At 40.6% G+C, this 24,526-nt stretch overlaps 1 protein-coding gene across 4 annotated transcripts in view; it reads right to left on the bottom strand.

Moving 5' to 3' along the window:
- TBC1D19 (TBC1 domain family member 19) overlaps nucleotides 1-24,526 on the bottom strand; it is a 93,686-nt gene that overhangs the window by 24,636 nt on the left and 44,524 nt on the right. For all 4 annotated transcript variants that reach the window (XM_058193409.1, XM_058193410.1, XM_058193411.1 and 1 more), the window contains 3 exons: nucleotides 20,450-20,524; nucleotides 18,930-18,992; nucleotides 3,052-3,136 (listed from right to left, as the gene is read on the bottom strand). In XM_058193409.1, the coding sequence (XP_058049392.1) occupies nucleotides 3,052-3,136; nucleotides 18,930-18,992; nucleotides 20,450-20,524 (223 nt within the window). The remainder of the gene's footprint in view (nucleotides 1-3,051; nucleotides 3,137-18,929; nucleotides 18,993-20,449; nucleotides 20,525-24,526) is intronic.

Below are 24,526 nucleotides of genomic sequence, written 5' to 3'. Positions count from 1 at the left end.
TTCTAGAACAGGGGTCACCAACCTTTCGGACCTCAGGGACCATTCAATTCATAATTTTAAATTCCGCGGACCACTAATATGATCTGCCTAATGACTGGATGGGTGGGCGTGGTTAGGTGGTTGTGTGACTGGGTGGGTGTGGCCAACTCAATGTCACTCACGTCAAGGGGCAGCTCACCAGCCTTTATTCGCCCCTCCCACCCACTCCGCTCCTGCCCGCCCGGGCTCCTTAGGGCCCCAACAGGAAGCAGTTTTTGGAGCTAAGCAGCTACCATGTGAAAGAATTGGCAAAACCACTCAGTTCAAATTGGATCTGACCAAGACGGAGGCTCAGCAGAAGCACCTTACTGAGGACTAGGAGCATAGGGTTTCCAAGCAGAGGGAAGACCTACGGAAGTGCAAGGCCAGGTACAGGTGCCTAAAGGCTCAACGGGCTGAGATGGTCAGCCAGGTACAGGCTATGATGCAGTCCCACCGGAACGAGGTCCTCTGGCCCTTCGCCACCAGCAGCGCTTCTCTTCAACCTTCACCCAAAGTCCCTGGCTGAAGGCTGAAGCAGTCAGAATTTCTGCCCCCCTCTGACCTACACAAAAAGACCCCGAAGAGGGAGACCCTCTGCAGCAACACAAACGTTCATTGCACGTATCCGGTCCAGGGGCCGTAGTTTGAGGACCCCTGTTTTAGTGCAATATAAAAAATGTGAATAACTTTTCTGGGGGCCACAAAAATTTTATCACGGACCACCAGTGGTCCACAGACCACCAGTTGGTGACCACTGCTCTACAATGAGGACCAGTAATGAATTAACTTTCTTCCAGCTATTATGCAACATGCATTATACTTTAATAGCAACCTGTTCTGTCTCCTTCCCCACTTCAGACCCACGAGCTGGCCTTCAGCCAGTGGATTCACGGCTCTTATCAGTCCTGGCAGAGAAATCGCAGCTGCCTGCCAAACAAATGACTCACGCAGCAAGACTTTCAGCTCTTTTTGAAACGGATCAGCTAAACTTTGCTTCCCGTGGAGTGAGAGCAGTCCCAAAGATCCTTATATATCCTGTGTGGTGGGGCTCCTGCCCCACCCTTCCTTTTGATGACATCGCCTCTCTAATCTTCTGAAGTGCGGATCAAGCCAAGCTTGATTATTATTATCAGCTGGGTCTGAAGGCGTAGCCTGGGGAAGGGAGGAATCAGGGGATGACGGCCTCATTACGTCCTCCGACTGGACTGGTTCTGGCTCCTGGAGCTGAGCCAAAGGAATCGGTGCTCCCGAGGTAAGCCTTACCGGCCCTTCCGCTTCACTCTCAAAGTCACTTTCGGGCATGGGGCCAGGTTCAGGGGCTGGAGTCACAACACAACCATTGTAACAGCTTAAAAGTTTGTTTCAAACCATGATTTTTCCAGAAGGATATTGGGATGTATTAAACTTATTATCCTGCATAGGGATAAATTTTAAAGAACCACATCTACTGCAAAGTACATCAAAAGCGCATTTTTGGTCTTATTTTTCTACTCCGTTTTGAAAGAAACGCGCATTTGTACAGAAAAATGGGCTGGGATATACAGGTAGTCCTCAACTTACAACATTGTTTAGTGACCGTTCAAAGTTACAATAGTACTGAAAAAAGTGACCCAGGACCGTTTTCAGACTTAAAACTGTAGGCACACACGCACACACACACACACACAAACACACACACACACAAACATCGTGGTTTTGTGATTAACATTTGGAGACTTGGCAGCTGGGTCATATTTATGACGGCTGCAGGGTCGTGTGATCGTCTCCTGTGACCTCCTGACAGGCAAAGTCAATGAGGGATTCATTTAAAAATCATGTTACCCACTTAACAACTGCGGTGAGTCACAGGTGGGGCAAGAAGGGTCCTAAAATGGGGAAAAATTCACTTAACAAGAGAAATTTTGCACTCAGTTGTGCTCGTGAATCAAGAACAGCCTGCAGAACATTTTTTCCTCAACAGAAATAATTCAGTAAGGCACTGATTTTCATCAGTTTTCATTTTTTTAAAAATGGAATACAAGCAAATCGGGCTTACTCCCTTAACTCTTTCGACTTTGTTGTTTCAGCAGCTGAATTACATAGAACAGGCGTGTCAAACTCTATAGGCCTGTGAGCCAGATCCGGTCCTTAGATCTGGCCCCCAGGCCCGTCCTGGAAACAGTGAAGGACCAGGCCGCGGAACCTCTGCCAGCAAAAACGGAACTCGCACGGGCCGCGCGCGACCCTCCTGAGCTCTGTTTTCACTGGCAGAGGGTTGCAGGAGGCCGTCCCAGCCGAAAATAGAGTTTGCAGGGGCCGTGCGTGACCCTTCTGAGCACCATCTTTGCTGGAAGTGGGTTGCAGGAGGCCGTCCCAGCTGAAAACAGAGTTTGTAGGTGCCGCGCGCAACCCTCCTGAGCTCCGTTTTTGCTGGAAGAGGGTTGCAGGAGGCCATCTCCGAAAACGGAGCTCGGGAGCTTGTTTTCGTTGGCAGAGCACTCGGGCCGCCACAGGTGCCCCCCAACACGAGTGATGTCACGCCTACCCTGGCCGCCTGAGGTCAAACACAATCTCGATGCGGCCCTCAATGAAATCAAGTTTGACACCTCTGACATAGAAGGCCAAAAAAAGGCCGAAACATTTTCCCTCTATAGTAGGACTTACATACTCCACCCCGCGTCATCAGATGCAAAGATAGTGGTAATTCAACGCATTTTTTGTCATGGACCAGAGACGTCAAGGTTTGAACGCTTCCCAATCCTTGTTCGGTTAAGACAGTGCTTCTCAAATAGTGGGGCGGGCCCCCCTGGGGGGGCGCGAGGCTCCGTAAAGGGGGGCGCGTTTGACCTCGGCAAACATACTAACATAACAAACATGATACTATTTACAGTCGCGCGGGGGGCGCGAAAAATGTTTTCTTCTTCCTAGGGGGGCATGACAGAAAATAATTGAGAAGCACTGGGTTAAGACCATCAAGTCACATTTATAAAATATTCTCTCTCTTCAGCGTCTTTGTATGGCTGGAGCATTTCAAATAAAAGGTTTCTTTACCTCGAATGAAGGATCTCGGTGGGGTAGCGCTATTGTAAGCAAAGTGTCCCAACACTGAAGTGTCTCGAGAGAAACAAAGCAACACCTGCGGAAAACACAAACTTATCAGAAAGTTCTCTGTGAAGATAAGCTCATTTTTAACCGAATTATCGAAAAAAAGACATTTCCTGCAGAGGTGAAAGTTTTACTACACAGTAAGGACAAGCAAAATGTTTACTGCTTCTAACGGAATGATGGCTTTCGTGTTCCTGGGAAAGCCACAGGTATGCTTCGTCCTATTTGAACGTTTTTTTAAAAAAAATCAGTTTATTTATACATAAACCGGGATAGCTCAGGCAATAGAGAAGCCTGTTATTAGAACACAAAGCCTGCAATTACTGCAGGTTCAAGCCCGGCCCAAGGTTTACTCAGCCTTCCATCCTTTATAAGGTAGGTAAAATGAGGACCCAGACTGTTGGGGGGGGCAATAAGTTGACTTTGTAAAAAATATACAAATAGAATGAGACTATTGCCTTATACATTGTAAGCCGCCCTGAGTCTTCGGAGAAGGGCGGGGTATAAATGTAAAACAAAAAAAAACAAAAAAAAAATTTCAATTTACATACAAAAGCGCTTGCTGAACAGCGCATTGTCTGGGTCAATTTGCTTATATAGTAATACTTTTCTAACTCCTAACGTCCACCTCTGTCATCCAACCATTTGTAAAACAAGTCCCATGTTTGAAAGTACTCTGCATCTTCCCTTTATCTTTAATGTCCATCTGTCCGTTTCTGCACAATCTACGTTTTTTTTTTAAATAGTCTTCTTCTATAGGTGTATTCTCGTTTTTCCAGTACTGTGCAAATACAATTCTTGCTGCTGTCAAAATGAGTAGTATTAAATATGTGTTCCCTTGATGAGCATGAGTAAAGGCCAAGACACTCAAGAAAGGCAGGAGCCAACAGAAGAAACAGAGGAAAAGACTGAGCCGAAGAACCAAAGAATAAAAGAAGACGACAAGGAGGAGATAACAATGAAAATAACAGTGACTGACGAATTAAATCAGGGGGGAAATATATTAAGTGAGTTGAAAAGAGAATTGGAGATACAGGAAGATGCTTTTGAAAGGGAGATGATAGGGCCCTGGGTAGAAATTGTGGAAACTAGGCGTTGGAAAAGGGTAGAGGTGGGAGAAATACCTAGACTGAACAGCCAAGAAGTAGAAGCAGACAAAGATAAAGATCCAAGAGAGGAATATGGGAGGCAAGTCAAAAAAAAAGCATATCAATTAAAATTTTGAAGCGGGCAAGAGATGATGGATAGATGATCTCTCTTTTGTTGTTGTTGTTCTGATTTGCTTTTCTTTTTTTCTTCTTTTTTAGGTAGGTGACATGACTAGAAGTAGGTAGGCTAGAAAGGAAACGTCTCTTAATAAAGGGTGATATCATTACAAGCAAGAATAAGAGATAGAAATAAGAGAAAGGGGGAATATTAGTGTATACACGTTAATAAAATAAAAGCAATAGCAACAGAAAAACTTGGAATAATTAAATAATGACAGACTGCAACTTAATATAAATGTGTATTACTATTAGAAATATATAAGTTGGTTGAATGTAATAGCTATGACTAATTTTACTAGTTTTATTTGTATTAGATTGTATGACACTAGGGGCCACACTGTTCACGTACTGATACATATATATAAAATAAAATAAAAAACTTGAAAAAAAATTCCCTTTATTATACTTCTCTGGTACTAGGCTTAACAAAAATATTTCTGGCTTATCATCTATGTGCTGCTTCAACAGTTTCTTCTAACCATGTATGTATTTTTGTCCAGTAATTCTTCCTATTTGGACTTTTAAGGCGTATTGTAAAAATAACCCAGTTTCCTACTTTTTTTAAGGCAGTGGTAGAGAAAACTTGAACTGGATCACCGGCAAAGAGTTATCTCCCAGACAATTTTTCTACGTATAAATTCAGAACCCTATACACACACGACTGCTCCTTTTATTCTGCCGCAGAAAAAAACATACAAGTCTACGGTAAATTGATTTCCACGAGTGATGGCTCTAATGTGCGACGTGCTGCAGCTTATCTTTTTATTTTAAACAGAATTTTTCCAACGCCATGACAATGTTACACAATGTAGGGCCTGTGCGGAGAGCACCTTTCTGTTTAATATTTGTATAAAACAAAATCCCCTGAAAATTGTATTTGCCAAAGAAAAGCAGAAATGTCTTGAAGATCCGGTCTGGGCTTCTGATAGAAGACAGAATAATTTTCGGCCCGAGATATGGTCTCACCTTCTTGAACAACTTGCTACTTTGCGGGTTAACATTTTTTCAGACGACAAAGTCCCTTTATCTTAAATACACACTTTCAGCACTACTTATCAGCCCCTGGTGCTCCTATCCAAACTCTTAAAATATACCACAGCCAGCAAAGTAGTAATAAACAGGAAAAATTAAAAACTAGTTTATAAGGACCTACGTCAGCAGAAAGAGGAGAGAAAATTATGGATCCAGACGAGCGTTCAGCCATAAAGACTGGGGCAGAAGGTAGAAATTACTTCCTATTTATTGGTATTATTATTTTTTTTTTATTTCCATCCACTTAAGTTCAATCCTCAGAGACTGCCTGGAAAAATCTCCACAAGGTTTTCTTGGCAAGTTTTTTTTCTTTACAGAAACGGTTTGCCATTGTCTGCTTCCTAGGGCTGAGAGAAAGGGGCTGGCTCAAGGTTACCCAGAGGCTTTGGGCTTAAAGGCAGGACTAGAACTTGTGGTCTCCTGGTTTCTAGTTGTAACCATCACGCACCAACCTGGTTCTCCCAATTTCCTACCATAGGTAGGCCTCAAGTTACAATTATTCATTTAGTAGCAGTCCGAAGTTGCAATGGCAGCAGTGGGTGGGTTTCACGTTTTGTTACCACTGGTTCGCCCCCCTTTGCCCCCCCCCCGCCCCCCCGCGGACACTCGTTTCGCACACCTTTTGCACATGCACTTTGCTCGCTCGCGGGCCTTCTGTGCATGCACTTGTGACCCAAGCCCAAGTAGGTAATAGAAAACTCAGTACGTGAATGTAACAAACAAACTTTATTTGAACAGCTGAGAATTACTTCATTCCCAACGTAGTTCAACTAAAATAAAACAAATTCCTCCCAACATAAATTCCTCAGTCCTGTCGCAAACCTTGGTCCAATTAGGCAAACTGCCGAAGGCCTTTCTTGGCAAACGTTCAGAAGTCACAAAAATAAAGGCAAGACGCAGATGAAGGAGAAGACGAAGCTACCAACGTTGTTTTCCGGCAAAGCCCAAACGCTGTTGCTGGTCTGTTTTAATCCTTATGGGAGGGGTCAATCAACTCTTGGCCTTACTCCCGAGTTGTCCTCTCTGCTTGAGCTGCTCTTGCCTTCTGGCAGCTCTTCTCATGCGTGCATTAGGAACAGGCTCCTCCTGTTCCTCTGCCTCACTACTATCAGGCTCTGGAGGCTCTGGAGTCCGCACCTCACTCCCCGATGGCCCTGCCCCACCTCAGCCTCATCACTGCCCAACTCCTTTGCCAGCTCCGCAGGCTCCTGGCAGACCACAACACCTCCCGATCTCAAAAACATGGCTAAATAGAACAGCATAGAGCCGGGGCGGGGGGGAGGCACCCGCAATTTCCGCTACCAGTTCGGGTGAACCGGTCCGAACCAGCTGAATACCACCTCTGAATGGCAGTGGGGAAAAAAGGGGACTTATGACTGAATTCCACAATTAATGACCATTGCAGCATCCCCATGGCCCAATGACTAAAATTTAGGCATTAGCAACTGACAGGTATTTATGACCGCTACACTCTCCTGGGATCACACGGTCACTCTTTGTAACCTTCCCAGCCAGCTTCCCAACCAGCAAGGTCAATGGGGGAATCCAAATTCACTTAATGGCAGCAAGGTTCACTTAATGACTGCGGTGATTCATTTAACATTGCTTAACAATGGAAATTTTCGGCTCAGTTCTAGTCCATTAAGTGGAGGACTATCTCTTAGTCATAAACTAAACGTACCTTCTCAGGGTAGGTATCCTTCCACAACTCAGTACAGACTGGTCTTTTTAGCAGTGAACAGAATTGGCTTGTGACATAGAAATTAGCGCAGGGGTCTCCAACCTTGGCAACTTTTAAGACTTGTGGACTTCAACTCCCAGAATTCCTCAGCCAGCTTTGCTATCTTCTCTATCTTCCTTTCTTTTCCTGCCTTCTTTCCTTCCCCTTCTTTCCTTTGCTGGCTGAGGAACTCTGGGAGTTGAAGTCCCCAAGTCTTAAAGTTGCCAAGGTTGGAGACCCCTGAATTATTGCACTGGCAAGCAGCAAAAAACAAAACCAAAACCTGGGAATGGTATTTTGCCTTCATTTTCCTTGGTATGAGAAAATTAAATCTGCAAAAGCTAAGTGGCACACTTTGGCACACGAGCCAACTCTCTGGGTACACCAGCCGTCGCCCATTGCTCCTCTGGGTTCCAGTGCGCTGGTCTTCGTGCATGTGCGTGAGCGCCGGAAACCGGAAGAGCAGCTCCCTGGCGCACATGCTTCCTTCCTTCCTTCTTTTGCTTCCTTCCTTTCTTTCCTCCCACCCTCTTCTTTCCTTTTCTCCTTCTCTATCTTCCTTTCCTTTCCTTCCTTCTTTCCTTCCATTTCTTGCTTTCTTTCCTACCTTCCTTCCTTCCTTCCCCCTCTTGCTTCCTTTCCTCTCTATCTTCCTTCCTTTCCTTTCTCCCACTCTTTCTCCCTTTTCTCCTTCTCTATTTTTCCTTCCTTCCTTCCCCCTCTTGCTTCCTTTCCTATCTTCCTTCCTTCCTTCTTTTTCTCCTTCCCTATCTTCCTTTCCTTCCTTCCTTCTTTCCTTCCTTCCCTTGCTTCCTTTCTCCTTCCTTCCTTCCTTCCTTCCTCCTTCCTTCCTTCTTCCTTTCCTTCCTTCTTCCTTCCTTCCTTCCTTCCTTCCTTCCTTCCTTCCTTCCTTCCTTCCTTCCTTTCCTTTCTCCCACCTTCTTCCTCCCTCCCTCCCTTCCTCTTCCTTCCTTTTCTCCTTCCTTCTTTCCTTTCTTTTCCTTCCTTCCTTCCCTTCCCTTCCCATTTAAGTGCAATTTAACAACTGCAGTGATTCACTTAACAAATGTAGCAAGAAGAGTCGTAAAATGGGACAAAACTCACTTAACAAATGTCTCACTCGGTCACATAAATTCTGGGCTCAATTGTGGTCATAAGTCGAGGACTGCCTGGATTCGCCTTAGTTTGGCAAAGATTCTATCCACTAAGTGTAAGCGAATAAAAAAGACTGGCGTCCATTGCCTTTCAATGTGTCTTTGGCCTTCAGCCTGACATATGCAGACACGGAACAGACTCCGCGAAACTATACACACATGGAAACGTTCTGTCCTCTTCGTGCTTATCCAACAGTTATTGATATATCCAAATTAGTCACTGGAAAGAGTCCCAAAGAACCGAGCATCTGACGGGATATCCTTATCACTCGGAAGCAGAATTTGGCAATTAGGTAGGCAACCTGAGGATCTGTGCGTCTGCTTTTAAGTAACTCTTGTTTGGCCAGACAAATTCATTTCAGAAATGGTTGAAATCGCTTTTGTCGGAGATTTAAAAACAAAGCAAAACAAAAACAGAACACGGGAAACAAGGTTCCGCCTTCAATTCTGCCTGAACTGCACGGTTATTAACTCTGTGATAATGAGAACTGTATTAAATCCAAGCGCCAAGACTCCTGGCGGTAGAAAATTAAAGCCAATTCACAAAAAGGGGAGCCTTGATGTCGTCTACTCCAGCCCCCTTTCTCGACTCGAAATCCTGGACCATTCAAGTTGACTGCCCGATCTCTTCTTAAAAACCTCCAGTAATGGGGCAACCACAACTTCTGGAGGCACACCGGTCCACTGCTTTCCAGTACTGCTCTCAAATGTCAGGAAATTTCTCTTAGGTTGCTTCTCTTCTTGATTGGTTTCCATCCGTTGCTTCTTGTTCTGCCTTCAGGTGCTTTGGAGAATAGGTTGACTACCTCTCCTTTATGGCAGCCCCCCAGATATTGGACCGCTGCTATCCTGCCGCCCCTAGTCATTTTTTAAAATTTAGAATAGAATGGAATGGAATGGAATGGAATAGAATGGAATAGAATAGAATAGAACAGAACAGAACAGAACAGAACGGAATAATGAAATGAAGAGTAGACTAGACTAGACTAGACTAGACTAGATTAGAATAATGGAATGAAGAATAGAATAGAATAGAATAGAATAGAATAGAATAGAATAGAATAGAATAGAATAGAATAGAATAACAGAGTTAGAAGGGACCTTGGAGATCTTCTAGTCCAACCCCCTACCCAGGCAGGAAACCCTACACCACTTCAGACAAATGGTTATCCAACATCTTCTTAAAAACTTCCAGTGCTGAAGCATTCACAACTTCTGGAGGCAGATTGTTCCACTGATTCATTGTTCTAACTGTCAGGAAATTTCTCCTTAGTTCTAAGTTGCTTCTCTCCTTGTTTAGTTTCCCTCCATTGCTTCTTGTCCTGCCCTCAGGTGCTTTGGAGAATCGTTTGACTCCCTCTTCTTTGTGGCAGCCCCTGAGATATTGGAACACTGCTATCATGCCTTCCCTAGTCCTTCTTTTCATTAAACTAGACATACCCACTTCCTGCAACCGTTCTTCATATGTTTTAGCCTCCAGTCCCCTAATCATCTTTGTTGCTCTTCTCTGCACTCTTTCTAGAGTCTCAACATCTTTCTTTACATCGTGGTGACCAAAACTGGATGCAGGATTCCAAATGTGGCCTTACCAAGGCATGATAAAGTGGTATTAACACCTCACGTGATCTTGATTCTATCCCTCTAGACTAGAAAGTCTCAGTTTTCATTCTTCTTAAGTTCTATCACCCAGTCCCCTAATCATCTTTACTGCTCTTCTCTGCATTCTTGAGTCTCAACATCTTTGTTGTATCGTGGAGACCAAAACTGGACGCGGAACAGGTACTCCTCAACGGAGCCCAAAACCTATACGTTGCTAGGTGAGAAATTTGTTACATGAAGTCTGACCTATTTTATGATATTTCTAGCCACGTTTGCTAAGCGAATCGCTGCAGTTGTTAAAATACGGAACACAGTTGTGAAGCAAATCTGGCATCTGTTGTGTCCCACTCCTCCGCTGACGGCCGGGTCAGGGAAATCCGAATCAGGTGTGCCTCTGCAGCTCTGCCAAAGTCCTAGCAAAGTCCTCAAGGCAGGCAGGAGACCAGAAAGTGACTTCAGCAAGATATGTTTAGACTTTGCCTGACTCAGAGAATGCCAGAAAGCAGATCCTTTATATAGGCCATGGGGTGTGGTTCCATGACTCAGCACTTATCCAGGCCTGCCCTTCCCTTCCTTCTGACGCCGCCGCCTATCAATCCTTCTGACGCGAGGGTCACTCCAGTCGGCAGCTGTTGGTAATAGACCTTCCTCAGGCTCACATGCTGTGGAGGAGGGGGAGGGGTCTAGTTGCTCCGTTTGCCTGGGCATGGAGCCAGAGCTGGGGGCTGGAGATACTTGCTCTTCTTCAGCCTGTCTGGGCATGGAGCCAGGGCTGGGGCCGGGAGATGCCTCCTCCTCAGCCTGTCTGGGCATGGAGCCAGGGCTGGGGCCGGGAGGCATGCTAGGACATTCTTCAGCATTCGGAAGCAGATAAGAAGGCCCCGGCTGTGGTGGTGAGATCGGACGAGACACAACAGCATCACCATGGGCTTTCCTTGTTAGAAGGTTGCCGAAGGATCACGTGACCCCGGGACACTGCAACTGTCATAAATGGGAGTCAGTTGTCAGCGTCCGAATGCAAATCATGTGATGCTGCAACAGTTATAAATGTGAAAAATTTACTGTATAATTTTCTCTTGACATACAATTAGTGCTTAGTGAATAGCGTACAGTCTGAGTCGATTTGCTTACATAATAATACTTTTTTAACTTCCTACTTTCTACCTCTATTGGCCAATCATTGATAAAATATCCCAAGTTCGAAAATATTCGGTGTCTTCTTTTTCTTTTATCTTCAGCGTTAGTCTATCTGTTCTGTTTCCCTCCCCCGATACTCCCAGCAAAGAGTCAGTCAGAGGCCTCCTTTTCTAATTTAATTTACATAGATAAATGTCCTGGCCACGTCTACCCACGGGCCTGCCAAGTCTCTGGAGATAACGAGGAAATTATAGATAAGGCCAGAATTACTCACGAATATATTCTTCCCTCCATTGATACAGTTTGCCCGCGCAAATTCATTGCTTTGTCCAAGACAAAAAACCAGGAAGTCCCGCCTCCTATTTATAGTCTCTGCAGATGTCACTGCATGACAATCATTACTTGGCTTTATCCCAACGCTGCTTCTGCTGCGCGCGCTGATCACGTCTGCGCAGTCTTGCATCACTCCAAAACTGTTCTTGGGGCGTTGCCAAATCAGAAGAAGGCTCCAGAGAATCAGGCCTTGCCGGCCCCTCCTCCTCCCTTTGAGTGGGTGCCAGGGAGGGAAAGGGCTCAAGAGAAGCAGGGCTTGCCAGGTCTTCTCCCTCACTTTCTGAATCATCCGAGTCCAGGAGTCCGGGTCCAGGAACCTGGGTCACAACACTATCCATTTCTGCAGAGTCTAGTATTTTTTTAAATTGTATCTTCTTCTTGCAAGTTTCTTCCTCGTTTTTCCAGTATTGTACAAATAGAGAAGGTCCTTCTCTTAGTGCAGCCTAGGATTGCATTGGGTTTCCTATCCGCTGGTTCTCTTAAGATGATTTGAAAGGTGCTTTTGGCGTCAATTTCAACTATCCATTCTCTTGCAAAGATTACCCAGCTACTGTATGAATATTAGGACCATTTGACCTGAAAGGCCACCTACAAAACATAAAAAGGAACGAGGCAGAAGGGAACACTGACTTCACCTCTGTAGCATGCCTAGCTTGGCATATGTATAGTATATGATCCTGGTGTTTTACAGCTTGGGTAATGCAGCTTTCTTCTATTTAAATAAATAGATGTTTTAGTGTATTGCTCTTAAGGCTGTAGTTTATTGCTCTTAAGGCTCTTCCCGAACGCCATCACTCTGCTAAACAAATAATTCCCTCAATACTGTCAAACTATTTACTAAATCTGCACTACTATTAATCTTCTCATCATTCCCATCACCCATCTCCTCCCACTTATGACTGTAACTTTGTTGCTTGTATCCTTACAATTTATACTGATATTGATTGTTTCCTGATTGCTTATTTGTAGCCTATGACTATTATTAAGTGTTGTAAGTGTTATATCTTGATGAAGGTATCTTTTCTTTTATGTACATTGAGAGCATAAGCACCAAGACAAATTCCTTGTGTGTCCAGTCACACTTGGCCAATAAAAAATTCAATTCAATTCAATTCAATTCAATTCAATTCAATTCAATTCAATTCAATTCAATTCTATTCTATTCTATTCTATTCTATTCTTATTCTAGTTTTACCCTGTTTCCCTAAAAATAAGACCGGGTCTTATATTAATTTTTGCTCCAAAAGACGCATTAGGGCTTTAGTTTCTGGTTAGGTCTTATTTTGGGGGGAAATACGGTACTAAACACACCCATCTGGCTGACAATCTTAACTGGGGCTTATTTTGGAGGTAGGGCAGTGGTGGGTTGCCCCCGGTTCAGACCGGTTCTTGCGAACTGGTAGTAAAACCAGGGGTAGGCTCCGCCCACTCACCCTGACGTCATCAGGAAGCTTCTGCGCATGTGCAGAAGCAAGTCCGTGCGCGCGTGCATGATCCCACTGTGAACCAGTACTAAAGGTAAGTAGACCCCACCACTGGGGTAGGGTTTATATTACGAGCATCCTGAAAAACTATGTTAGGTCTTATTTTTCGGTTGGGTCTTATTTTTGGGGAAACAGGGTAGTCAGATGGCATCTTCAATATCACAAGCTTTTATTTTGCAAGCTTTCTTAATCGCAAGGCAATCAGACAAATACCTGAATGATGATTTAGAGAGCCTTAGATTTTTGCCTGTACTTTATTCTCAGAATATACAGAATTCTCGTATCAGCTAAGCTAAGGAATGCTGGTTTGATGCAACTACGAAGGGGAAAAAAAAGGACCACTCCCAATAGCTTTGACTAATTGAGTTGAACTTACTGTGAATGAGGTTCTAAACCCATGACATTCATACTGACATTATAATCAAATGTATGTTAGCAAATTCGCAAATGTAATCAACCTTCATTAAAAGAGATTTAAAAGAAGCGACATAAAACTCAACAGGTAATCCATCCTCACCTGGAGCTTTCCCTAATTTTAATTTTTGTATTATTCCATTAATCTCATCTTGTGTTATATCTTCTTCCATCAATTCCTTATATGTTTGATCAATTTTCACCACATACTTTTCTAAATAGCTTTGCAATTTTCCCCGATTAATTGGTTTCTTTGAATATAGATTCTGAAAAAAGTTTCTAACCACTTCACATTTCTCTAATTTTTTATAACATCTTATACCTCTATCATCTATCAAAACTCCAATTTCTCTCTTCTCTCTTTTATCTTTCGCCATCTTTGCCAATAATTTAGAATTTCTATTACTAAATTCAAAAAAATTCCTATTTAAAAATCTCAAAGAATTTAAAGAATTAATAATACCAAGACTGCAAAAATTATTCAATGGAATATTACATGGTGGGGAAGTACCTTCGTCATGGAATAGAACGGTGATATCCCTAATTCCTAAACCAGATAAAGATTTAGAAAGGATTGAGTCCTATCGGCCCATTTCTTTAATTAATCAGGATGCAAAGATATTTACTGCTATTATAAGCAATAGATTAAATAGATTTATAGATAGATATATAAGTTATAATCAAGTAGGTTTTGTGAAGGGTAGATACATGAGTGATATTGTTAGAAGAGTATTAAATATTATAGATGTAGCTGAATATAATGGTGATAAAATTGGAATAGTATCAATGGATATTTTTAAAGCTTTTGATTCTGTACAATGGGAAACTATTAAAGTAATTGTGGAGGCTTTAGGCTTTGGTAATAAGTTTATACATGTTATTTCAAAATTGTACCAAAAGAGCAGTGCAAGAGTGAAGGTGAATGGAATATTAACTGAAGAGATAAAATTAGAAGCTGGCACGAGACAAGGATGTCCCTGTCCCCAACATTATTTTTATTGGCTATGGAAATATTGACAAAATGATAGAAAAGATGAAGAATTAGAAGGATATAAAGGGTATAAGATAAATTTGTATGGATGATACTTTAATTATTTTGAAAATGTAGAGAAAGATCTGAAAAGATATATAAGTTATAATCAAGTAGGTTTTGTGAAGGGTAGATACATGAGTGATATTGTTAGAAGAGTATTAAATATTATAGATGTAGCTGAATATAATGGTGATAAAATTGGAATAGTATCAATGGATATTTTTAAAGCTTTTGATTCTGTACAATGGGAAACTATTAAAGTAATTGTGGAGGCTTTAGGCTTTGGTAATAAGTTTATACATGTTATTTCAAAATTGTACCAAAAGAGCAGTGCAAGAGTGAAGGTGAATGGAATATTAACTGAAGAGATAAAATTAGAAGCTGGCACGAGACAAGGATGTCCCTGTCCCCAACATTATTTTTATTGGCTATGGAAATATTGACAAAATGATAGAAAAGATGAAGAATTAGAAGGATATAAAGGGTATAAGATAAATTTGTATGGATGATACTTTAATTATTTTGAAAAATGTAGAGAAAGATCTGAAAAGATATATAAGCATTTGATAGAATTTGAGGAAATGACAGGATTGAAAGTAAATTGGTCAAAGTCAGAATTATTGATGGATAGTAATGGTAATGAGTCTGAGAATATGCAAGAGCAATTTGGGATAAGGATTAAAGAGCACAATTATAAAGTTGTTTGGAAATGGTATTTGACTCAGTAAGATTGTCACAAATGGATAAAAATCAGTAAAAATGTTGGAGATGTGAGATGGAATTGGGGACTTATGAACATATGTGGTATAATTGTGATAAGGTTAAAAGTTTTGGCAACAATTGAGAAAATGATATTTGAAATGATGGGGAAAGTAATAACATTGAGAGTGGAAACTATATTATTGTTGGTAATTAAGGAAATAGAATTAACAAAATATGAAAAGAATTGATTAGAATTATGAGAACTTTATCTACAAGGATTAAAGAGCACAATTATAAAGTTGTTTGGAAATGGTATTTGACTCAGTAAGATTGTCACAAATGGATAAAAATCAGTAAAAATGTTGGAGATGTGAGATGGAATTGGGGACTTATGAACATATGTGGTATAATTGTGATAAGGTTAAAAGTTTTGGCAACAATTGAGAAAATGATATTTGAAATGATGGGGAAAGTAATAACATTGAGAGTGGAAACTATATTATTGTTGGTAATTAAGGAAATAGAATTAACAAAATATGAAAAGAATTGATTAGAATTATGATTATAATAGGTAGAATTATAATAGCTAGATATTGGAAACTAGATGTGATTTTAGAATAGAAGAGTGGAATTCTGAAATGTGGAAATTAGCTTTAAATGATAAAATGACATGTGATATTAAAATTAGAAGCTGGCACGAGACAAGGATGTCCCTGTCCCCAACATTATTTTTATTGGCTATGGAAATATTGACAAAATGATAGAAAAGATGAAGAATTAGAAGGATATAAAGGGTATAAGATAAATTTGTATGGATGATACTTTAATTATTTTGAAAAATGTAGAGAAAGATCTGAAAAGATATATAAGCATTTGATAGAATTTGAGGAAATGACAGGATTGAAAGTAAATTGGTCAAAGTCAGAATTATTGATGGATAGTAATGGTAATGAGTCTGAGAATATGCAAGAGCAATTTGGGATAAGGATTAAAACACATTGAAATATTTGGGTATAGTGCTTTCACTTAAGGTTAAAGAATTGAAAAACTTAATTATGATGTGGTGATTAACGAAATTGAGAAGAAGATAGATAAATATAAAATTTAAAATTGTCTTGGTTTGGTAGAATTGCAATGTGTAAGATGATGTTGCTGCCTAAGTTCAACTTCTTATTCGAGATGCTACCACTAAATTTGACAGAGAAAGATATTGAAGGATATCAGAAAAACTGGATAAATTTTGCAATGGTGGCAAAAGACCTAGATTAGTGAAGAAAATGTGGTATCAAAATCAAAAGGAAGGTGGATTAGGAATCCCCAAATTATTTAATTATTATTGTGCGTATGGTATCCGGATAGTGGTAAAAATATTAAAGGTGAAGATAACTATTGAGAGACTTAGAGTTAAAGGATATAGAAATTTGGATCAAGGTGGTTTTAGATAAAGCAAATTTAAAATGTGTAAGTAGAAGTTATTGGTTAAAGGATTAAGTAAAATGTGGAATAAATTTGTTAAAATTTTAATTCGGATATAATCTTTTGGGGAGACAATTGGAATTTGGCCAATTAAAAATAATATAAAACGTAATGAAGTGATTAAAGAGGAAAATATAGAAATTATTAGAGATTGGATAAAAGTTATGGAAAATGAAAGGAGGAATAAAGAAATTATTGAAAAATTAGGGTTAAGTTGGTTTGAAAAAATACAGATAGAAAAATGGACAAAAAAACTAAGGGAAAATTATTCGATAAATAGATGTGAAACTGAATTTGAATATTTAGTATCTCGGATTATGAAAGATGAAATTGGGCTAAAGGGACTCGTTAGTAGGGTTTATAAGATTATAAATTCTGATGAAAAATTACAAAGAGTGATGAGGATAAATTGGGAAAAAGATCTTAATATTGAAATATCAGAGTCAGATTGGAATGTGAATTGGAAGAGTAGAATTATGAGAACTTTATCTATAAGGATTAAAGAGCACAATTATAAAGTTGTTTGAAATGGTATTTGACTCAGTAAGATTGTCACAAATGGATAAAAATCAGTAAAAATGTTGGAGATGTGAGATGGAATTGGGGACTTATGAACATATGTGGTATAATTGTGATAAGGTTAAAAAGTTTTGGCAACAATTGGAGAAAATGATATTTGAAATGATGGGGAAAGTAATAACATTGAGAGTGGAAACTATATTATTGTTGGTAATTAAGGAAATAGAATTAACAAAATATGAAAAAGAATTGGTTAGAATTATGATTAAAATAAGTAGAATTATAATAGCTAGATATTGGAAACTAGATGTGATTTTTAGAATAGAAGAGTGGAATTCTGAAATGTGGAAATTAGCTTTAAATGATAAAATGACATGTGATATTAAAATTAGAAGTGGTGTGTATAAAGAAGATATTTTTTGGAAGACTTGGAAACCATTTGTGGACTTTGCGCTTGGAACATTGGACGCTTCAGTACCTGTACCTCGAGAACGTGGATTTTGGCAATCATGAGGATATATCCAAAGACCCAAATCTTCCTTTTATGTATAGCACAAGGGTGTAATAATGTATTTTCTTTTTGTTTGTTTGTTGCAAAAAAAGTAATAAAAAAAAAAAAAAAAAAAAAAGAAGCGACATAGGCAATTACAAACACAGACACAGGCTTCATTTTTAATAGAAACAAAGATCATATATTGTGGATGCATAAATTATGGGTGCCTTTCTAAGGGTCATAGTAGTAAATTTATTTATTAATTATAGGTTACTATAGGTTACTTTTTTATATATATGCTTAAGACCAGGCACAACAAATATTGTTAGTTCCTTTTATCTTTAAATCATCTTTGAACGTTCAAAACTTGTATTCTTGATGCCCTTTCCAGAAGAACTCCTAAAAGGACCTACATTTCTCATGAATGCCACATTTTCTTCAAAACCCAGGGCCAGGAGTGGGCTGCTGGGGGTTCGCAGGGGTTCGGGAGAACCTCTAGCTAAGATTCTGTGCAGTTCAGAGAACTCCCAAATCCCACTCTTGGCTGGCCCCCACACTCCCCGCCCCTCCCCTCCCCTCCCAGGAGTCCCCACGCAGCCCATTTTGGATACAGGTAAGCGCAGGGTGTGCGTGGAGGCTTGGGGAGGGCGAAAAATGGGCCTACCAGAAGTTTGGGAAGGCCAGGAATGGGCCCGTTTCCGGCCTCCAGAGGGCCTCCGGAGCCTGGGATCCGGATCGAGGAAAGCCTCCAGAGCTTGGGGAAGGCAACACCGCCACCACCCCGCTGTGATGCAGGAGGCCGACTAGGCCACGCCCACCTAGCAACCGGGCAGAAAACCCCTTGCTCAAATTTTTGAAGCCCGCCCCTGCTCCATGACCACTGCCCATTCATCTCCATGGCAAACAAAAGCAATGCTTAGAACAACTGTAGCTATAATGCTTCACGTTTATTTTAATTTAAGAAAATTTATAAGATGGCGCCCAGCTCACTCTCAGTGAGCTAGTAAGGGGAGGGGGAGGAACCCAATATAAAAACAATTAAAAATAATATACAACCCCCACTCCTTTGGCGACAATAATCAAACGAGCCATTTGATGGGCTCCATCCCACTGTGGGGTCCCCAGGCCCCTTGGAAAAACCAGATCTTCAGGGACATGAGCAAGTAGGGGCCAATCTTACGTCTGCAGGGATGATGTTGTACAACAAGGGTCCCCAACCCCCAGCCCACTACTCGGCCTTGGTCCGTTCGGAACAGGGCTGTTGGAAGTGGTATGAGAGCGTGGGTGCCCCACAAAACATAAACGGAATTTACTCTTGTGTAGATACACATACTTAAGAGCAGCTGCTGCATTACAAGTTTTATTTGATCTACAAAGTAAACAGAACAAACTATACTCTGGCCCAAATGTCTTTCTTCCAGTGACGTATGATTTGCCATTTGCTCCACGTAAATACTTACCTGATATAAATAATCCTCAAACACGAAGTAGTAGTCATCATTGCTAGCTGTCAATTTCACATCCTGAAATTTAAAAACAAAACAAAACAAAAACAAACAATTTTCTGAAGCTGAGCTGCATCTTTTCCACGTGGGCACCTCTCACACCGTACACCATATAACAAGACACAGCACTATTGTAATCTAATGACGTGAACAATAGTTATGGCACCAATCCTCTATCAAGCTCAGCCTTTCATCAACTTCTAATTTTCAAATGCAATGAAAAGCTCCATTAGAATCATTGATCTATAATGAAAGAAACAGAGTAACGGAGTTGGGAGGGACCTTGGAGGTCTTCTAGTCCAACCCCCTGCTTAGGCAGGAAACCCTACACCATTTCAGACAAATGGTTATCCAACATTTTCTTAAACATTTCCAGTGTTGGAGCATTCACAACTTCTGGAGGCAAGTTGTTCAACTGGTTAATTGTTCTAAGTGTTAGGAAATTTCTCTTTAGTTCTAAGTTGCTTCTCTCCTTGATTAGTTTCCAACCATTGCTTCTTGTCTTGCCCTCAGTTGCTCTGGAGATTAGCTTGATCCCCTCTTCTGAGTGGCAGCCCATGAAATTATTGGAACACTGCCAGCAAAACATTGCGGGATCCAACAATGGACATTTCTCAAATCTCCATTTATTCCTGCTGTTTTATTATTTAACTAGTTAGAAGTCCAAACTAAGAGGGTTATTTCCCCATTTATTCAGGAAATGAAATGGTTTCTCATCATGTTTTTGAATGCCTGTGACTGTGTTTGGCTAGACTGAGATATGCCACGTTCCAAAGGATTCTAAAGAGCTGCAGAAATGGGAATTCCTATAGCAAGAGTCACACTGGTTTTGATTCCTGTTAGTACTTCTACATAAACACCACATTCCAAAGATATATTATGGTAATCATAGCAGAACCGTAGAGGTTTTCATTCCTAAAGGTTTCCCTCGCACATATGTGCTAGTCGTTGCCGACTCTAGAGGGCGGTGCTCATCTCCGTTTCAAAGCCGAAGAGCCAGCGCTGTCCGAAGACGTCTCCGTGGTCATGTGGCCGGCATGACTCAATGCCAAAGGCGCACGGAACGCTGTTACCTTCCCACCAAAGGTGGTCCCTATTTTTTGTACTTGCATTTTTACGTGCTTTCGAAACTGCTAGGTTGGCTGAAGCTGGGACAAGTAACAGGAGCTCACCCCGTTACACAGCAGCACTAGGGATTCGAACCGCTGAGCTGCCAACCTTTCGATCGACAAGCTCAAGGTCCTAGCCCCTGAGCCACCGTGTCCCTTTTCACTCCTTACTAGCCAGAAATTCAAGGCCCTTGAATTAGTTTGCTATCTGCTATCTTGCAAGCAGAACATAATTAATAAGGTTAGTCATTATAAAAGATATTAAGCACAGTCAAAGCATTCCTTTTCACTATCTACATAAAGCTTAGAGGCTGAGTAACACATTAATTACTGACCACAGAAATACGCGATTAAAAAATTACTCACTTTATAAATCAGACTGTCCACTAAAAGATTGTACTGGATCACGTTAGACTTCAGTTGTTCATAGTACAAGATATCCTAAAATGAAATAATAAATAATAATAATAATAATTAATTAGCAATTAGTAATAATAATAATATTAGTCAATGCAAAAGGAACACATCAGAAGGGTCTGCAAAATATTACAATCAAAGCTGAATGCTGGAAACATAATTAAAGCCATTAATACATGGGAAGTTCCAGTGATACGCTACTCAGCTGGAATCATCAACTGGACTTTGTCTGAACTGGAAAACGTGGACTGGAAAACGCGTAAACTTTTCAATATGTACCACGCTTTACATCCATGAAGTGATATCGACAGGTTGTACCTGCCAAGAAAAATAGGGGGGCAGAGGACTATTGCAAATCCATCAAACTGTAGAAGAAGAAAAACGAAGTTTGAATGATTATGTGAACCAAAGTACAGAAAAATTGCTGCAGGCTGTAAAAACAGAGAACATTAATAAAAACAACAGAAACAAAGGCAGAATATAAGGAAAAACAGCTGGATGACAGATTAAATAGATGGAAATCCAAAGCTTTGCATGGACAGCACTTGAAAAACATTGAAGGAAAATGTGATGACAACTTTACATGGGCATGGCTTAAGATGGGAACCATCAAGAAAGAAACGAAAGGTTTAATATTCGCTGCTCAAGAACAAGCACTACAAACTAATGCCATGAAAGCAAGGATACAAAAATCCACTGACAATCCAAACTGCCGACTTTGCAACAATAAAGTTGAAACTGTTTCACAATTAATATGCGAATACAGCAAAATCACACAAACTGATTACAAAGCTAGATACGACCGAGTTGCTAAAGTAATCCATTGGTCATTATGTAAAAAACACGACTTGCCTGTATCCAAAAAGTCATGGGAACATAAAGTGGAAAAAATGATAGAAAGTGAGAAGGTGAAGACCTTGTGCGACTTTTGAATACAGATGGATCATCATTTGGAACATAACATGCCAGATATCATGGTTGTCAAAGGTCGAAGCGTATAGCTTATTGATATCGCTGTACCAGGAGACACCAGAGTCAAAGAAAAAGAACTGGAAAAAATCATGAAATATCGCGACCTGGCCATCGAAACTACACGGCTATGGATGAAACATGTAATAATGATACCCATTGTCATTGGGGCACTTGGTACCGTGTCTAAGAATTTTACAAAACACATCAAGAAATTGCAGCTTCCTGCAATAACACCAGTAGAACTGCAAAAAACTTGGAACAACATACATCTTAAGAAGATACTTGGTTGATACCTGTTGTGTCTCATCCGATCTCACCACAGCCGGGGCCTTCTTATCTGCTTCCGAACACAGAGGAATGTCCTAACATGCCTCCCGGCTCCAGCCCTGGCTCCATGCCCAGACAGGCTGAGGAGGAGGCATCTCCCGGCCCCAGCCCTGACTCCGTGCCCAGACAGGCTGAAGAGGAGGAAGTATCTCCAGCCCCCAGCTCTGGCTCCATGCCCAGGCAAACGGAGCAACTAGACCCCTCCCCCTCCCCCACAGCATGTGAGCCTGAGGAAGGTCAATTGCCAACAGCTGCAGACTGGAGTGACCCTCGCGTCAGAAGACTTGATAGACGGAGGCAACAGAAGGAAGGGAGGGGCAGGCCTGGATAAGTGCTGAGTCATGGAGCCACACCCCATGGCCTATATAAAAGACCTGCTTTCTGGCATTCTCTGAGTCAGGCAAAGTCTAAACATATCTTGCTGAAGTCACTTTCTGGTCTCCTGCCTGCCCTGAGGACTTTGCTAGGACTTTGGCAGAGCTGCGGAGGCACGCCTGATTCGGATTTCCCTGACCCGGCCGTCAGCGGAGGAGTGGGACACGACGATACCTAGGATGCTGGCAGCAACCCGTATCAACCATCAGCACCAGTCAATGGTATTTGTGATGCATTTTTGAATGTTCAGTTGACTGAGTTTCATGTTTAATGAATAAAAGAGCTAATAGTAATAAATTACATTTGAACTACTGCCAAAATTGAAAAGAAAAATCAAATGTTTTGAAATGCAGATTGTGCAAAGAAGCAGAAGAAACAGCAGATTATAGGAAGTCCCTGACTTACAACCGTTCGTTTAGTGACTGTTCAAAGTTACAACGGTGCTGAAAAATGTGACTTATGACCATTTTTCACAGTTACAACTTTTGCAGGATCCCCAGGATCATGCATCAGAATTCAGACGCTTAGCAACTGGTTCATATTTATGACGGTTGCAGTGCCCCAGGGTCATGTGATCCTTTTTGCGACCTTCTGACAAGCAAAGTCAATGGGGAACCCAGATTCACATAACAACCCTGTTATTAATTTAACGACTGCAGCGATTCACTGAACAACGGTGGCAAGAAAGGTCATAAAATGGGCCAAAACTCATTTAACAAATGTCACACTTAACCAAAGAAATTTTGGGCTCAATTGTGGTCATAAGTCAAGGACGACTTGTATACTCCGCTCGTGCAAGAAAACTGCAAAAAATGAACAAACACAAGAACACAACGCAGTTGCCAAAACAATTCATTGGAACCCCTATAAAAATGATTGTGTGCTGGTAATAAAAAACTGGTGGGAACACAAAACTGAAAAAGTAATCGAAAATGAGCAGCTTAAAATATTGTGGGATATCCGAGCACAGTTTGGTAAAGTCTTGGTTCACAATAAATAAGATTTAACTATGGTTGAAAAGGGGGGGGGAAAGTATGGTTAATTGATGCGGCAATACCAGAGGATAGTACAGGATGAAAAATTGACAAAGACTATCAAGATCTGAAAATTGAAATAGAAAGATGATGGTATAAACCAGCCACAGTAGTGCCATACAAAAAAATCTTAACTAGCGTTTAGAAAAATCTGCGCATGGACAAAATTTCTACCTGTTAATTGCAAAACACTACGCTATTTGGATCCACACATATACTATGCTTATAACATCAAAAAATCAAGAATTGGATGCGTATGAAGATCCGTACAAGCTAAAGAACTTCCACCTCTGATTTCACACAACTGTGAATAGATAATACTAAAATCAACAAATGTGACTGGAAACCACACGGTTTAAAAATCTGCTAGTTTTACTTAGATGTGAAACTGTCTTGATAAAAATGGTTTATATTTTACCTTTGCTGTGAATGAATTTAATTTATTCCCTTTTTGATATGGTATATATTAGGGCTTTCGGCTGTAATAATGTCTCAGTGTTTTTAAATATTATTGTTCTAAAGTTCTTATATAACCAGCTCTGATTATAGTGGGAAGGCAGAACTGAATTTCTTACGTAAATAAATGAGTTCCAAAAATAAAAAATGGAACTAGGAAAAAATTCATTCAGGATATCCGAATATAATCTCAGAAACATTGTTAGATATTCATAATCAAAACAAACGAAACATATTTTATATCCAAACAAGGAATAATAAATATTTTAAAACAAGATTCATTTCCATAAGCATTTATATTCTATTATTCAAACAGAAACTGTTATCAAAAGTGGACGTAAAATGGTTAAGGAACATTTGTAGGGTTCGATTTCATTTTTTTAAAAAGCCAAATACAATGACAAGAAATATAGTAGGGGTTTTAAATATAAATATATATAATTTTAAAAATTATATATATTATAGTGATTAAAACACTAAATACAACAGAAGAGGGGGGGGGAAGAACTTTTTAAAAAATCCATGGGCATTAATTAATTCAAATTTTTGTCTCAAACATATAACACATATTATCATTTTCAAAGCCTTTAGGCAGAATAGACCAAATCTATTTCTTCGTATCAGGAGAATAATGAAATTCTTCCTAGGTTTACAAATTGAATTTCTCTGCCTTCTGAAAATACTGCATCAGGAGTCAAACCATTTCAGAAGATAAGCTGATTATTTGCTTGACTGTGTTACATCCCAGACATTCTTAGGTTAGACATAATATTGAGAACAGTTTCCTTGTGGCGTCTGGCTCGTTGAGGATAGAAAACAGGTGGCTGACTTACCTCAGAGAATAGGTAGAATGAAAGCAATT

The sequence above is a fragment of the Ahaetulla prasina genome, chromosome 8, assembly GCF_028640845.1.
Source record: "Ahaetulla prasina isolate Xishuangbanna chromosome 8, ASM2864084v1, whole genome shotgun sequence".
NCBI classification, from domain to species: Eukaryota; Metazoa; Chordata; class Lepidosauria; order Squamata; family Colubridae; genus Ahaetulla; species Ahaetulla prasina.
The sequence above is the reverse complement of the archived record's forward strand: the minus strand, read 5'-3'. Positions and strand labels throughout refer to the sequence as shown.